Below are 14,792 nucleotides of genomic sequence, written 5' to 3' on the forward strand. Positions count from 1 at the left end.
AAATCAGGTGATCAGTAATAAAAACACGTGGTGGTATGGTACTTTTGTGAGACATTTTAGCAAAGGTTATCTATATAATTGACCATTACTACTAACAATGGAAGGCTATAAACCACTCAAAGGAAGTTTATATGGAAGTTTTGGCTTTAAATTGGATGCGAAAGGAATCTTAACAGACAAAAGCATAGTTTACTGTTTCCATTGCGAACAGAGCTTTTCCTACCACCGCAGCAAAACAAGCTTGCAATACCATTTGCGAAAAAAACATCCTCTTGTCACTAAAGCTACACCTAGTGAAGATGTAGAGTCCGACTCGGAAATCACAGGTATTTTTGCATGATCATATGCTTTCATTTGGTCAAAATTGTATTTGGTTATTTGAATGTTTCTCGTTTTTCTCAGCGCATGCACTTTTGACTATACCCCAAAGTGTTTGATCAGTTCCCGTTCAAAGGTCTATAGTTTGATAGATATGGCCTTATTTTGAATCTACGGGCGCTGTAATTTTATTTAGGTATTCAGATGGAGTTCCGATATTTGTGATACATTTAAAAAAAGAAAATGTATATAATCACATTTTTCTAGACTCGAGATAATTAGTAGTTGGATATAGTCGTTCATCTCAGGTGAAATATACCATTATCAAAGATCAATGGACCCTAGTCTGAACTGACAGACAGGGCAGGTGCAAAGGGACCTCTAACTCTTTGATGGAGAAAATATTTCTGTCAGGAGAACATCTTGAGATCCTTAGTCACGTTTTGAGATATAAAAGGAAATCAAAATGCATGCCAAACATTATGGTGTATCATACAATTAGTGCATGTTTTCTGTGCCCTTTTTAATTAGTTGTTATTGCCAAAGTAGTTAAATGGCAATTGGTCACAGATTGACCTAACATTGAACAAATGTGTATTTATCTTGCATTCCAGTGATCTCTGACAACTCTAACATGGATTTCCGAGGGTACCCGTTGTCCAGCAGTCTGGGACCAAATTTGAGGAGAAGGGGGGATCGGGGACCACCAGGACTGGTTCTGGATAGACGCAAGTCTACAGTTTGGAATTACTATATCCAGCTTAATGAGATGTATGTTGAGTGTAATATATGCAAGAGACAGTTGTCTTTTCACAACAGCACTACGACTATGAGGGAGCACCTTGTCCGCAAACATAATATACGTGACAATGGTCCACCTGTACTCCATAACACAGTGGTGGGCTTGGCCCCGATTCCAGCTACATCACTTCAGCCAATGGCCCAGCCCAGATTCCCCTGCAACATCTCCACTACATCTACTACTGCCAACACATTCATGTTCCAGCCAGATTTGCACGTAGTTGTAAAAGAGGAGCAGCAGGATGCTGACTTATCTCCTGAACAAGGGACGGCCAAACGTTCACGAATCACATGTGCTCCCCCAGATGTAGGAGGCGGTGCCAATGCCAACCCTGTCTGCAGCCGAGATTTGGAACCGTCAAATTCAAATACTGGATTACTATACAGTGAGAACAACCACTTTGGTGATAGCAGTCGCAGTGGCACTTGTATCAAGGAATCCAATGATAAGCGAACTGGCTTCCTGACTGACCTAATATTAGAAGTGGTGTACAGGGACTTGCAGCCACTGTCTGTGGTGGAGGAGAGGGGATTTCGTCTTCTATTGAGCTGCTTAGAACCACAGTACCCAGTGCCATCTCCCTCTCAGCTCGGCAGCCTTATTTGGCATCGCTATGATGTTCTTAAACTGCAACTGCAGCAGTGTCTTCAGTCTGGCCTGGCACCACGTGGCATAACACTTTGCACTGAATACTGGAGGTCAGTAGCAGGTTGTGAGGTGGGAGCAAGCGGCCGGGTGTTCTTAACTGTAAGTGCACATTTTATTGACAAAGACTGGCGCTTGGCCCGTTGTGTGCTGCAGACCCGTCCCATGACCGTTATCAGAGAGAGGGCTTGTGGAAGTGGGTTCACTCAATTTGGTGACACCCTAAAGGCAGTTCTCTCTGACTTCCATCTCCCCCAGAGCTCTGTTTTCTGTGTTGTGCACGATACTCCCAAGACCTCAGAGGCCAGAGGAACTGTGAATATGGGACTTCAGAAAGAAAATCAAATTGCTGGACCAGGCCAATTGCCTCAGGATCTCCCAGAAACCTGGGTAGCATTACACTGTGCAGGGGAAGCCCTCAAACTCTGCATCCAGGAAGGACTATGGATGGAACCTGTCAGACAGGCTCTTTCTGAGGCCCGCAGGATTATTTCACATTTCCAGCATGACACACCTGCTGCTGCCGCTCTGATCCACAAAGCAGAAGCTGCTAATAAAGCCGGTGCTTGTCTGGCGCTGGATGACCCAGGGCACTGGGCAACTACTATCGACATGTGTGAAAGTCTGCTAGGGCTGAAATGGGTGGTGAGCTCTGTTCTAGAGGAGCAGAAAGCTGCTCCAAATTTAGTGGACCACCAGTGGCGTCTACTCCAGGAGCTGGTGCCAGTTCTTAAGACCATGCGCATCGCTGCCTCCTTTTTGAGTGAGGACATAAATGTGTCCATCTCCGCCCTTATGCCGTGCCTGCATGGCGTATTCCGTGTCCTAAGGCAACACATTGCAGAGAGCAGCTGCCCTGTGGCTCGAGGAGTCATGGAGACCATGCAGTCAGGAATGGAGCGACAGTGGAGACTGGGTGAAGAGGAGGCCTTACTGGACAGCCCTGCCGTCCTCTCTTCATTCCTGGACCCGAGGTTTAAGGAGCTGCGCTTCCTCAGCCCACATGCACGTAGTAAGCTGCACGACAAGGTTAAAGAACTGTTATCTGCTCAAGCGCAAATGGAGGCAGAGGAAATAAGCAGAGAGCGTGATAAAGGAGGTGATAAGGGCGAAGAGGGAAGGGAAAGGGGAGTGACTAATATGAGATTGATGAACTCTCAGTCAACAATCGTTCATCTGCAGCCCCCTTCCTATAATCAAGTGAGCCCAGTGGCCAAAACCATGTACGACATACTGCTAGGAGAGGATCCCACTGAGCGAATGCCTGAGATCCACCAACAGCTGGAGAACTACATTGCAGAGCCTTTGTGCAAACGTAGCCTGTCACCTCTCCACTGGTGGCACTCTAAGGAGCATCGCTTCCCTGCCGTGGCCAGACTTGCCCGTACATTTCTGGCTATTCCTACTACGGCTGTGGCTGCAGACAGAGCTTTTGCTCCTAGAGAGACTACTGTTGCTCAACGCAGGGCCATTCTGGGGCCCCAGCATTTGGATCATATTCTTTTCCTTCACCAGAACAGTGACTATGTGGAGAAACTGATGGGAGGGTCTACGGTGCATGGAGAACGGGGCAGTGACAAGAATGGAGCCAAGAAGACAAGAGAGACTCTGTATCAGTCTTTAGTGTCCTATGAGAGCAAGACTTGGGTGGGAGGGGAGGAGTTGTGAGCTTGTAGTCAGTATCATAGTAAGAACAGAGTTGTGGATATGCACAGTCAACATAGGCCTGTGAGAAAATATCCATCCATTCCTGCTTAAGATTTAGCTGATTTCAACTCATCTAGGTAAAGAGTTGAAAAATCAATGACAAGGCAAACAAATAATGCAGCTATTGGGCTCAAAGCCACACTTGTGTACCGTCTGTTTTTACATGTAAAAAAAAGTGCCTGGCCTTCTAGCGTCTGGCCCACATATCTACATGTGAGCTGTGAATTTTCATCATAAGTCGTTGTAAAGTGCTTTCAATGTGTACCATACCAAATAATATGTATCCTATATGTAAAGTTGTGAGGAGTTGTTGCACTTTGTCCTTGGTTTGCATGAAGTAAAAACACGGGTTCAGCAGCGAAGCTTGTACAATAATTGCAGCATGATGTTCATTTAGAAGTAAGAAATGTCTCGAACACTATCCGTGAAGAACTGTTGCATTAAAGGAATGGTTCAAGAACATTCAAACAATTTTCAAACAAACAAAAGTATTTAAATAACATTTATTTTAAAACAACACCTGAGTAAGACAAATGTAACTTTCATCAACACTCACACAATAGAGGAAATACCACTTAGTTAAAGCCCAGTACACTTCCTGAACTACAAAAATATAAACGCAACATGTAAAGTGTTGGTCCCATGTTTCATGAGCAGAAAAAAAATCCCAGAAATGTTCCATGTGCACAAAAAGCTTATTCTCTCAAATGTTGTGCACAAATTTGTTTACATCCCTGTTAGTGAGCATTTCTCCTTTTCCAAGATAATCCATCCAACAGACCGGTGTGGCGTATCAAGAAGCTGGTTAAACAACATGATCATTACACAGGTGTACTCTAAAAGGTGCAGTTTTGTCAAACAACACAATGCCACAGATGTCTCAAGTTTTGAGGGAGCGTGCAATTGCCATGCTGTCTGCAGGAATGTCCATCAGAGCTGTTGCCAGAGAATTGAATGTTCATTTCTTTACCATGAGCTGCCTCAAGTCTTTTTACAGAATTTGGCAGTGTGTCCAACCAGCCTCACAACCGCAGACCACATGTATGGCGTTGTGTGGACGAGCAGTTTGCTGTTGTCAATGTTGTGAACAGAGTGCCCCATGGTGGGGTTATGGTATGGGCAGGCATAATCTACGAACACAATTGCAATTTATCAATGGCAATTTGAATGCACAGAGATATGAGTTCCCGAGGCTCCTTGTCGTGCCATTCTTCTGTTGCTATCACCTCCTGTTTCAGCATGATAATGCACGGCCCCATGCCGCAAGGATCTGTACACAATTCCCGGAAGCTGAACATTTCCCAGTTCTTCCATGGCCTGCATATTAACCAGACATGTCACTCATTGAGCATGTTACGACAGCGTGTTGTAGTTCCCGCCAATATCCAAAAACTTTGCACAGCCATTGAAGAGGAGTGGGACAACATTCCACAGGTCACAATCAACAGCCTGATCAACTCTATGCGAAGGAGATGTCACGCTTCTTGAGGCAAATGGTGATCACACCAGATACTGACTGGTTTTCTGATCCACACCCCAACCTTTAAAATTATTATTTATTTTTTCAAGGTACAGATGCATATCTGCATTCCCAGTCATGTGAAATCCATAGATTAGGGCCTAATTTATTTATTTCAATAGACTGATTTCCTTATATGAACTGTATGTAACTCTTTTAAATTAATGTTGCGTTTTATATTTTTGTTCAGTATAATTTGAGTCCCGGATTTATGTTTTCTATGTTACGGCATAGTCTATGAGACCAGTCTGCCAAACTAACTGGCCTGACTGGCTGATGAATTGCATAGGCATACTTGGTTTCCTAGTAGTCTTCTGGTTTGGCACAAGAGCTGCCAACTTTAAAAATATATATTATTATTCAAAAAAAAAAAATTCTTCCAATTCCGTGATTACGATCTTGTCTCATCGCTGCAACTCCCCAACGGTAGAGGGTGAGGGGAAGGTCGAGTCATGCGTCCTCCGAAACATGACCCGCCAAACCGCGTCTCTTAACACCCGCTCGCATAACCCGGAAGCCAGCCGCACCAATGTGTCGGGGGAAACACCGTTCAACTGACAACCGGTGTCAGCTTGCAGGCACCCAGCCCACCATAAGAAGTCTCTAGAGCGTGATGAGCCAAGTAAAGCCCCCCGGCCAAACCCTCTCATAACCCGGACGATACTGGGCCAATTGTGCGCCGCCCTATGGGACTCCCGGTCACGGACGGTAATGACACAGCCTGGGATCGAACCCCAGGTTGTAATGACGCAGCAACACTGCGATTCAGTGCCTTAGACCTCTGCGCCATTCAGGAGGCCAGGGCTGACAATTTTTTTATTGGTACCATGTGTGTCTGAGCTTTTATTTTTTATTATGTCTGAGCTTTTCTTATTCGCCTTCTCAGTAGAAAATTGCATTGTTTCACTCCTCCACCCAATCCCAATTGATATGTCTGTGTTAGGTGCACTTGAACAGCTGTGGTCAACACCCATCTCCACCCTCTGAGCATGTCCCCGAGGCAGCATAAGCTCAGGCAGCTCAGACCACTGTGTTCTATTCACAATTTACAGCTCATTCTTTGCAGTCACTACTTTTCACATTCTTCTACAGCAGAATAAGAGACTCACCAACACATCAAGTACCTTTTTGTTCTATATTACTCCACCATCATGTCTAGTGGGGGGCTGAAGGACAGAAATTCTGAAACGCTGGAGGATGTCAACGCAGTCACAAAAGAGCTCAAGTATCTTTACTATAAGAGGCTGCTTCCCATAGAGAAGCAATATGGCTTCCAACACTTTCATTCTCCCAGCTTTGAGGAAGCCGATTTTGACAACAAACCGATGGTGCTGGTGATGGGTCAATACTCGACAGGGAAGACTACTTTTATCAGGTGACTTGAGTTATTTAATCTATTGTAAGGGCTCACGGACCTATGGCACAGATACAGTATTTGCCATACAAATGTCTTTCTTTATATGGTGTATGTATATTGATTATCTCTTTTGTGTGTGATAAAGATATCTCCTTGAGCAAGACTTTCCAGGTAGCCGTGTTGGTCCAGAGCCCACGACAGACAGCTTCACTGCCATCATGCATGGGGAGGTAGAACAACTGATCCCAGGCAATGCTCTGTCAGTAGACCACAAAAAGCCCTTTCGCCACCTCAACTCTTTTGGAAATGCCTTCCTGAACAGGTAAGAGGACATCAGGGCAAAGTTAGTGGCTGTTGGCAAAATAAATGTTTTAATTGAGGTACAGGGACAGGAAATATAACCATGCCAACAAAGCAAATCAAGGAGTGGATGGAAAACAGAATAGGGAAAGGGGGGATATGAGAAATGAAAAAGTGAGCTGCATTAACTTTAGTGCTACCAAAGAGGACAAGCTGGGAAATGTTATTTAGAATTTAAATTTCAACACATATTGCATCTTTGGTGATGTTTGAAAAACATGCAAAGTTTGATGCAGACAGTCAAATTCTTGTTTTCTCTTTCCCCAAGATTCCAGTGTGCCCTGCTGCCAAATCAAGTCCTGGAGAGTATCAGCATTATTGACACACCAGGCATCTTATCTTCGGCTAAGAGGAGAATGAGTCGAGGTCAGATGCAAGAAAGATACATTGAATGGGGGATGGAGAAGTCCTACTGTCCTAATATATCTCAACTACTGTCCTAATTATCTCAAATCAATTGTTTGAATTGAAAAACTTTTCAGTAGTCCATATATTCTGCGTATACCTTATCCTGCTGGAATTTTGACTTGTAAGACTAATGTTGATTAAAAAACTATTATAATAATTTGGAGTGCTTATATTTGTACAAGTGTGTTTAAAACACTTGTGAATTGGAAATGTTTTTGGGGGATATCCCAACTCTCCCTGAGACACCCTCGGTCCTCAGAGAGAGGGTGGGTCTTGATTTGAAGCAGAATGTATGATGTCAACTTATTGTATGGGATGGGAGGACTGTGCAGATTATTTTGACTCTGCGGAGATATTAATCCAAGGGTGGAGCTGCTAACAGCCGCTCAATCAAATGAAATATTTTAGGTCCACTGGGATTATGCATGTTGACCTAATTCATAGTTATTCAATTTCAGTGTTCCACTTCTTTTAATGGCTTCATACAACTTCTGTGCTATTTTTCTTAATTTAGGATATGATTTCCCAGCAGTGCTGCGCTGGTTTGCAGAACGTGTGGACCACATCATCCTTCTGTTTGATGCACATAAACTGGAGTTCTCTGATGAGCTCACACGTGCCTTTGGGGCTCTGTGTGGCTATGAAGACAAGCTGCGTGTGGTACTGAATAAAGCAGACAGGGTCGACTCTCAACAGTTGATGCGAGTGTATGGTGCTCTCATGTGGTCACTGGGGAAGGTGTTTCAAACACCTGAAATACTCCGGGTTTACATCGTCTCCCTCTGGTCACAGCCACGTCTGTTGTCTGACCACTGTCAACTGCTGGAGCTTGAGGAACTGGATCTTTTGGCGGATATCCGGAACCTGCCTCGAAATGCTGCCATACGGAAACTTAATGACCTAGTTAAGAGGGCACGCCTAGTTAGGGTGAGGCACGTTTATTGTCTATATTCATTTGATATAATTGTTTATAAATAAAACATGAGTGTATACTTGGAGAGCATTTGCACAGGCATGAATCTATAAAAATTATGGACTCTTTTGAAACAAAGGTTAAGTGCTTCCCATCTTTGTCCTCCTCACTCTAGGCCCATGCACATATCATTAACCATCTCAAGCAGGAGATGCCCACAGTTTTCTGCAAGGAGAGCAAGAAGCAGAACCTGATCTATAAGCTTCCTCTCATCTTCTCCAAGATTCAACAGCAACAGCGAGTACCAGCTGGTGACTTCCCTGACTGTGCCAAGATGCAGGTCTGCTACCCTCCCAATTTTGTTGCATGCATATTTGGTTGGATTACCTATTCCATTTACCAAGTACTCATAATTAGAGTCCTATGTTTTGTGCAGTCATAATGTGACATAGTAATATTTTATCCTGTATTTTAAGCCATCCAGAAATAAGAATTACACAAAAAAATGTAAGCATTAGTCTGACAATGGTGCTGTACCAAAAGGGAAAAATTTAATGAAAAGGCTTCAAATAAAGGTTAAAATCCAGTCATGTCACATGATTGCACAAAACACAGGGCCCTACTCATAATGGTTATTGCTGATGTGTTTATTACAGGAAACAGAAAGCTCTCAGGATCAGTACAACTTCTAGAAAATCAGACTAGTTGATTATCACTTACTCAAAATCATGCTCGTATGACTTTCCTGCTTTTTTCTGTTCTCAGGAACGGCTAATGGGTCAAGATTTCACAAAGTTCAAGACACTCAAGCCCAGCCTAATGGCTTCCTTGGACAAGTTACTGTCCAATGACATTGCAAAGCTGATGCCTTTACTACATCAACAGGATCTGAAGAAGGCTTCCCTGCCAGGGATTCATGATGGAACCTTCTTAGAACCTTCTTGGTCTCTCTTTGAGCAAGTTACAAAGAGTGGAGTAAGCAGGGAAATGCAGAATGGTGAGTGGGTGGTGACAAAAGATAAACAAAAATATGATGAGATATTCTACAATCTCTGTCCAAATGAGGGCAAACTGAGCGGTACTAAGGCCAAGGAGTGGATGGTCAGCACCCACCTGCCAAACTCAGTACTTGGCCATATCTGGAGGCTTTCTGATGTGGACTGTGATGGCATGCTGGATGATGAGGAGTTTGCCCTAGCCATCCACCTCATTGAGGCCAAGCTGGAGGGCCATGGGCTCCCAGGAGAGCTGCCTGCCCACCTGGTGCCACCTTCGAAACGTTTGCATTAAGGATTAGCTGTTTAGCTTAGTCTGGCAGGTTGAACCTATGATGGGCTGGGCAAAGCAAAACTAGAGAACATCAAATAATGCAGTCAAAAACACCAACACTTTTGAATGAAGAGAAATAATTCAACAAAACATTTGTTCCTAGAAAAAAAATGACTGTACAGGATAGATTTCCAACAACTTGGTCATGTCAGGCCATCCACTGATTTTCCCTGGGAAACTACAATCCTGGCAGGATTTTTCTTCCAAATGATGTACTGTCTACAAACACTATGCATTTATATTGTGGATCCTGACACTGGTTCACTCCAATAGATCGCTGGATTGTGAATTTGACTCATTCTGTCATTTCTTGATTTGATTATATGTATATTTGTATTTTAAGAAATACAAATCACTACAAATGAATTGCCAGTGACAACAATTTCACAGAAATGCAAGTATCTCAAATAAAATAATCAGAAAAAGGTCCAGGGTTACAATTGTATCAAACTATGATAGAGTTGAGAGAATACATTGTTTTGTCATTGACTAATTCTAGAGATTGTATGGGGACAGATTTCAAATATTTGTTTTTGTGTATGTAAAATGGATGAGAGAGAATTAAGAAATGAACAACTAATTCAGTAGCTTGTTTTCATTTGTAATATATTATTCAACTTTCATTGTAAATACATTGGTCTTATTAATGAGATAACACATGCAATTACTTAACTCGCGCCAAAATAACTTTACAGAGTCGCACTCATAAAACGTATAGTTTCCCCCTTTTTTTAAAATCACAAAACATGCTATTAAAAGTTATTACAATGGTATAGTTTGTGCAATATTTTAAAGTTCATTTGTTTTACTTCATTTGAAATACAACATTTGTGAGGGAGCAACCAAGCATTTTTCCATTCAATTTCAGTAATGTCTACATTCCAGAAGAATTTCCCCCAGAGAGAGAGCTTGTTCTTGGAATGTAAACGTTCCCTTAATACATTTCTTATCCAGCTGGGGGCAACCATACAACATAAATTGTGCCTCTATCTTGACATGTTCTACAAAACAAATTAGATTTAATAAATTGAGTAAATCCTGAAGGTATTGCTTTGCATGTAGAATTAAATGATTTAATGTAATGAGAAGTTATGTTTCTAAGAACATTCTATAAGAGAGTATATTCCCTTTATCAAATAAATCAAGCAAAAATATAATGGTTATTTCAAATCACTTAGGGAAGAATAAAGACTTGTTTTTGACAATATCTTTAAGTGTTTTGTGGCGGGAGAAGATGTGGACATTACACAGTTTCCAGGCTAAAAGGGCTTCGTTCTCTAAAGTCTAGTGGTCACGTGAACGCAACGATGACGTAGCTGGAAGGTCGAATTTCCCAACCAAACCATTTGATGCAAGCTTTTAGGGGTAGACAAAATGTACTGTTTTATATATTTACTTATGTGAATAAATCTATGTATGAAAACGTTATGTATATGCATACAAATAATCAAGACTAGAACATGCACTTATTCTTGCCATACTTGTTTTCATGTGAAATATTTTGGTAATGCAAAAAACACATCTCTCCTCCTTGGTAAAGATGTGTTCTCTCCTGTGTGAACCGGGACCTCATGAAGATGATTCGTGGGTCGCTCCGCCTTAATTATTTCATAACAACGTCAAATATCAAGGAAATAGCCTTACATCGACAACCCTTTTGCAACTACTATCTCTCTCGGAGAAGGGCTGCTGCGATTTGCGATATGGGAGTCAAAGTTCATATCATCTACTGGTAGGTTGCTATTTTTACTATTGCTGACGGTACAGTTTATCCTCCATGCAATGGTTTATTTAGGTAACATTACCGCTTGGTTGCGTTTGCAAATTGCTAGATTGATTGTTAGGTAGGAGAAATCGTAGGCCTTCACCCAAATTTGTGTGTTCTCTGAAAATGAGTTGCTGGAGCTATTTGCTAATAAAGTTGCATAGACATGGCACAGTGAAGTGAAAGCATGCTGTTTGTTTGACACTAATCCTCTCTGTTTCTCATGCCTAGCGGTGGATGAGGGTACAGGCCCAAGGTACGTGTCCATTAAATGTGTATTAAAACAATTTGATTAAAAATGAATCTTTTGATTTAATCATTCTTTCTACATCTGAGTGGTATATATGCCTTAATTTTTAGTTCACCAGACTCAAGACACAGCTTGAGGATGAATTCCCAGGTGATCTTGAGATTGTGAGTCATTTTAAGTAGCCTAAAGAGCAGAAAATTGCAGATGGATGTTACCAGATGTTTGATTCAAGTTACTGACACCCCTCTTTCTGTCTCACATCATTTCTATCCATCACTCACTCACCAGACTGGTGAAAGCACACCTTCAACCTCTGGGTGGTTTGAGGTGAAGGTGAATGGCAAGTTGGTCCACTCAAAGAAGGTACCGTATCAAACAGTGGAACTTGTTTCTTTACCCAACAAAACATGTGTGCACAGTATGTATTTAAAAAATATTGTATCAATCAAACATTTGCTTTCTGCAGGAGGGGTCAGGCTTTGTGGACAACGAGCAGAAAATGGCAACATTGGTTGATGCCATTGATAAGGTGTTGGGGAAATAAGATAGTGCTGATTATGGAGGTATGAACCACAGGAGGTTGGTGGCACCTTAATTGGGGAGGACGGGCTCATGTTAGTGGCTGGAGCGGAATAGTTGGAATGTTACAAAATAAATATATCTAACATGGTTTCCACGATTGTTACACAATGTAATTTTTTATATTACTTTGGCTTCTTTCTTGTACACTGTTACTGGTAGCAGCATACGTACATTTTCTTAATTTGATCGTTTTCTCTTTCCACAGTCTGATCTCTGTTTGTCATCTCCTTGACATTGCATAATGATGGTGGTGCTCCAATTGTCAAAGACATGGGTGCTGCTTGATGAAACCTGCTCTGCCAGGGAGGTGCCCTGCAGATTGCTTCAACTCCTACAGTGGCACTGCTTTTGTAAGATGGTGGGTGATACAAAGGGAGAATATACTGTTTATTTGTCATTGAAACATAACATTTCAATTGAGCTTCTTACATTGTTCCATTAATTTTACTTTTAGGCATGGTCAAGCTTTAAAACATTTAACATTGTATGTATCTTCCCAAATGTTGATGCGACTATGAAATGCAAGTTCTTAACTTACAAACAAAATATATGTCCACTTTCTTCTCTTAGTTTGTCTGTATTTTAAAAAGGCCTGATGTTTTGATTAAACAAGGAAAGGAAGACCCAACACCTCGACAATAGAAATGCATATTGCAATGTCCAGTAGACTAGTGAGTGACAGTGACACCCTTGGTAGACATGCCTCAAGGAAAGTTATAGAGCTGCACTGTCTGGTTCTTGAGTGTCTTTTCTATGACAGATAAATAGGATACATTTTCATCTTAAACAGCATCTATTTAGTGTAAAAACAAGACTGTTAACCATTTAGTGTTATTTTCATTTGGGGTTTTATACACATTTCTATAAACATTACAGTAGTTTTAATCTACATTCAAGATTGGTGTTACGTGTCCCTTCTCTTAAACTAGATCATGTTTAATGCATAATGAAAGTTGAAACTGAAATATTTGTCAGATGTGATATTTGAGACAAGCATGTGAAACATGATCCCCTTGCCTGGGTATGGTAGATACCAGTAGGTTGTGCACTTGTTAGAGGAGTATACCAAGTGTACAAAACGTTAAGGACACCTTCCTAATATTGACTCCAATGCTTCCCGCAGTTGTAGTAAGTTGGCTGAGTGTCATTTGGGTTTTGGGTGTGAGTGTGAAAAATTTAGCAACGTTTCAGTTCTTGACACAAACCGGTGCGCCTGGCACCTACTACCATACCCATTTCAAAGGCACTTCAATCTTTTGTCTTCCCCATTCACCCTCTGAATGGCACAATCTATGTCTCATGTCTTAAATTTGTATTATTTTTACAAGTCTCCTCCCCTTCATCTACACTGATTTGAAATGGATTTAACAAGTGACATCAATAAGGGATCATATCATTCACCTGGTTAGTCTTTGTCCTGGAAAGAGCAGGTGTCCTTAATGTTTTGTACACTCAGTGTATAATTGACCCTACCAAGATGGCACATGTCCAGACACATTCTCATTTTCACATGTCTATCCATCAACAAACTTCTGTGATATTTTATTATAAATGTGATTCTTCAAGGTCCTATGATGTAATCTTCTATATCCAACCCCTCAATAAAAGTTAGGTTTTCATTAGTCATTCTGAATATTTGTTCAGGATACCAAAGTCTGTTTTCAAAATGTTACATCACTACACCTTCAGAGTGAAGCTGGTAAAAAGGCAGAAATTAGCATTTTGCAGATAGTGGCAGATGTAAGTGTCCCTATGTGAAGGATTGCCATCTGGTTCATTCTCAACAGTAACAGCAGAGATACTGTATATAGTGATGAGATGGTCTTGTCTCCACCCTAACAATGGGAGTCGTTGTCCCAAAGGCAGGAAGGCAGTCGCTCTGCTTGACAGATAAGCAGAATCACTGTATTCCCACGTGGACAGATTTTGACGGGAGGGTACCCTCTCGCTTCGCCTCTTTCTCCCTGGTAACCGTCTCCAATTAAGGTAGAACAACCTATGCATTTGATGCATTAAAGCAGTGGTTCCCAACCAGGAATACTAGGACTTGAGTACTTGAGAAGACTCATGAGACCATAGGCTTACTGGTATAATGTACATGAGTGGGTACTTCAGGGGTACTCCGGGCAGAGCAAAATTAAATTGGTGGTACAGTCACCGAAAACATTTGGGAACCACTTCATTAAAGTGGCAATATGTGAATGCTCCATACATTTGACTTTTACATTAATTCTATATATTGATTCTTGAAAAATAAATAAAACTAAGCCTCATGAGCTTAGTTCAACTGTCTGTCACACTCCATCAGACCCCAAAACATAAGCTTGTTTTTCTCCATTGTAAACCATGTCATTCTAAAAAACACTATAGCTTCAAAACATTATTAAAACTATCATGTCTATGAATTTGATAAGCTGTTTAGCCAAAAAGGTGTCAGGGAACCAATTTGTTTGAACTCCAGATTCCCCCTTTAACATACATTGAAAATATATTTAACAGCAAAGTTCAAGAAGAACATAAGCAATTTTATTTGTATTTATTTAACCAGGAAGGGCTCAATGAAATTTAGATAGGCAGCACCAAGTCATTACACAATTACAGACAGATAATCTAGTAAAGTAATCTACAGGTAATATAGTAAAAAAAACATAGCATTCACAAGAGTATTACAAAATCATAAAACAGCCAATTAAAAATATTGACAGGTCAGGGAATCAACCTCAAAATCCTTCATCAATGATTTAAAAACGCCAATTGGACAAGTTATTCCAGTTTAAAAGTATTTTGTAAGGTGTTCCAAGCCGATGGCGCAGAGTACATAAAAGCCATTTTACCAA

The 14,792-nt window shown here is 41.3% G+C and overlaps 3 protein-coding genes across 5 annotated transcripts; all 3 read left to right on the forward strand.

Moving 5' to 3' along the window:
• Positions 1-3: 3 nt before the first annotated feature.
• On the forward strand, positions 4-4,143 carry si:dkeyp-117b8.4 (E3 SUMO-protein ligase ZBED1). 2 transcript variants are annotated; one of them, XM_024397904.2, is made up of 3 exons: positions 30-326; positions 933-1,089; positions 1,215-4,143. In XM_024397904.2, exons 2-3 carry the CDS (start codon positions 1,083-1,085, stop codon positions 3,431-3,433), a joined length of 2,226 nt encoding a protein of 741 aa, XP_024253672.1. In that variant the 5' UTR covers positions 30-326; positions 933-1,082; the 3' UTR covers positions 3,434-4,143. The 2 variants fall into 2 exon arrangements, with proteins under 2 accessions (XP_024253671.1, XP_024253672.1); XM_024397903.2 differs by having other exon boundaries at positions 4-326; positions 933-4,142.
• Positions 4,144-5,498: 1,355 nt separating this feature from the next.
• On the forward strand, positions 5,499-10,565 carry ehd2a (EH-domain containing 2a). Its single transcript, XM_024397908.2, has 6 exons — positions 5,499-6,366; positions 6,494-6,670; positions 6,977-7,074; positions 7,631-8,043; positions 8,205-8,369; positions 8,795-10,565. The coding sequence occupies exons 1-6, from the start codon at positions 6,143-6,145 to the stop codon at positions 9,317-9,319; spliced, it is 1,602 nt and encodes a 533-aa protein (XP_024253676.1). The 5' UTR covers positions 5,499-6,142; the 3' UTR covers positions 9,320-10,565.
• A 334-nt stretch (positions 10,566-10,899) lies between these two features.
• On the forward strand, positions 10,900-13,581 carry selenow1 (selenoprotein W, 1). Of its 2 annotated transcripts, none has more exons than XM_024397910.2 (6): positions 10,900-11,090; positions 11,355-11,379; positions 11,484-11,537; positions 11,662-11,736; positions 11,840-11,952; positions 12,161-13,581. In XM_024397910.2, the coding sequence occupies exons 1-5, from the start codon at positions 10,930-10,932 to the stop codon at positions 11,915-11,917; spliced, it is 393 nt and encodes a 130-aa protein (XP_024253678.1). In that variant the 5' UTR covers positions 10,900-10,929; the 3' UTR covers positions 11,918-11,952; positions 12,161-13,581. The 2 variants fall into 2 exon arrangements, with proteins under 2 accessions (XP_024253678.1, XP_024253677.1); XM_024397909.2 differs by having other exon boundaries at positions 10,901-11,090; positions 11,840-11,936.
• The last annotated feature ends 1,211 nt before the right edge of the window (positions 13,582-14,792 follow it).

The sequence above is a fragment of the Oncorhynchus tshawytscha genome, linkage group LG33 (genome assembly GCF_018296145.1).
Source record: "Oncorhynchus tshawytscha isolate Ot180627B linkage group LG33, Otsh_v2.0, whole genome shotgun sequence".
NCBI lineage: Eukaryota > Metazoa > Chordata > Actinopteri > Salmoniformes > Salmonidae > Oncorhynchus > Oncorhynchus tshawytscha.

Coding starts and splice junctions, on each gene's coding strand:
- si:dkeyp-117b8.4 (XM_024397903.2), top strand. CDS start 98: ATGGAAGGCTATAAACCACTCAAAGGAAGTTTATATGGAAGTTTTGGC. Junction 327..932: donor GTCCGACTCGGAAATCACAG/GTATTTTTGCAT, acceptor CTTGCATTCCAG/TGATCTCTGACAACTCTAAC.
- ehd2a (XM_024397908.2), top strand. CDS start 6,143: ATGTCTAGTGGGGGGCTGAAGGACAGAAATTCTGAAACGCTGGAGGAT. Junction 6,367..6,493: donor GGGAAGACTACTTTTATCAG/GTGACTTGAGTT, acceptor TGTGTGATAAAG/ATATCTCCTTGAGCAAGACT. Junction 8,044..8,204: donor AGAGGGCACGCCTAGTTAGG/GTGAGGCACGTT, acceptor TCCTCACTCTAG/GCCCATGCACATATCATTAA.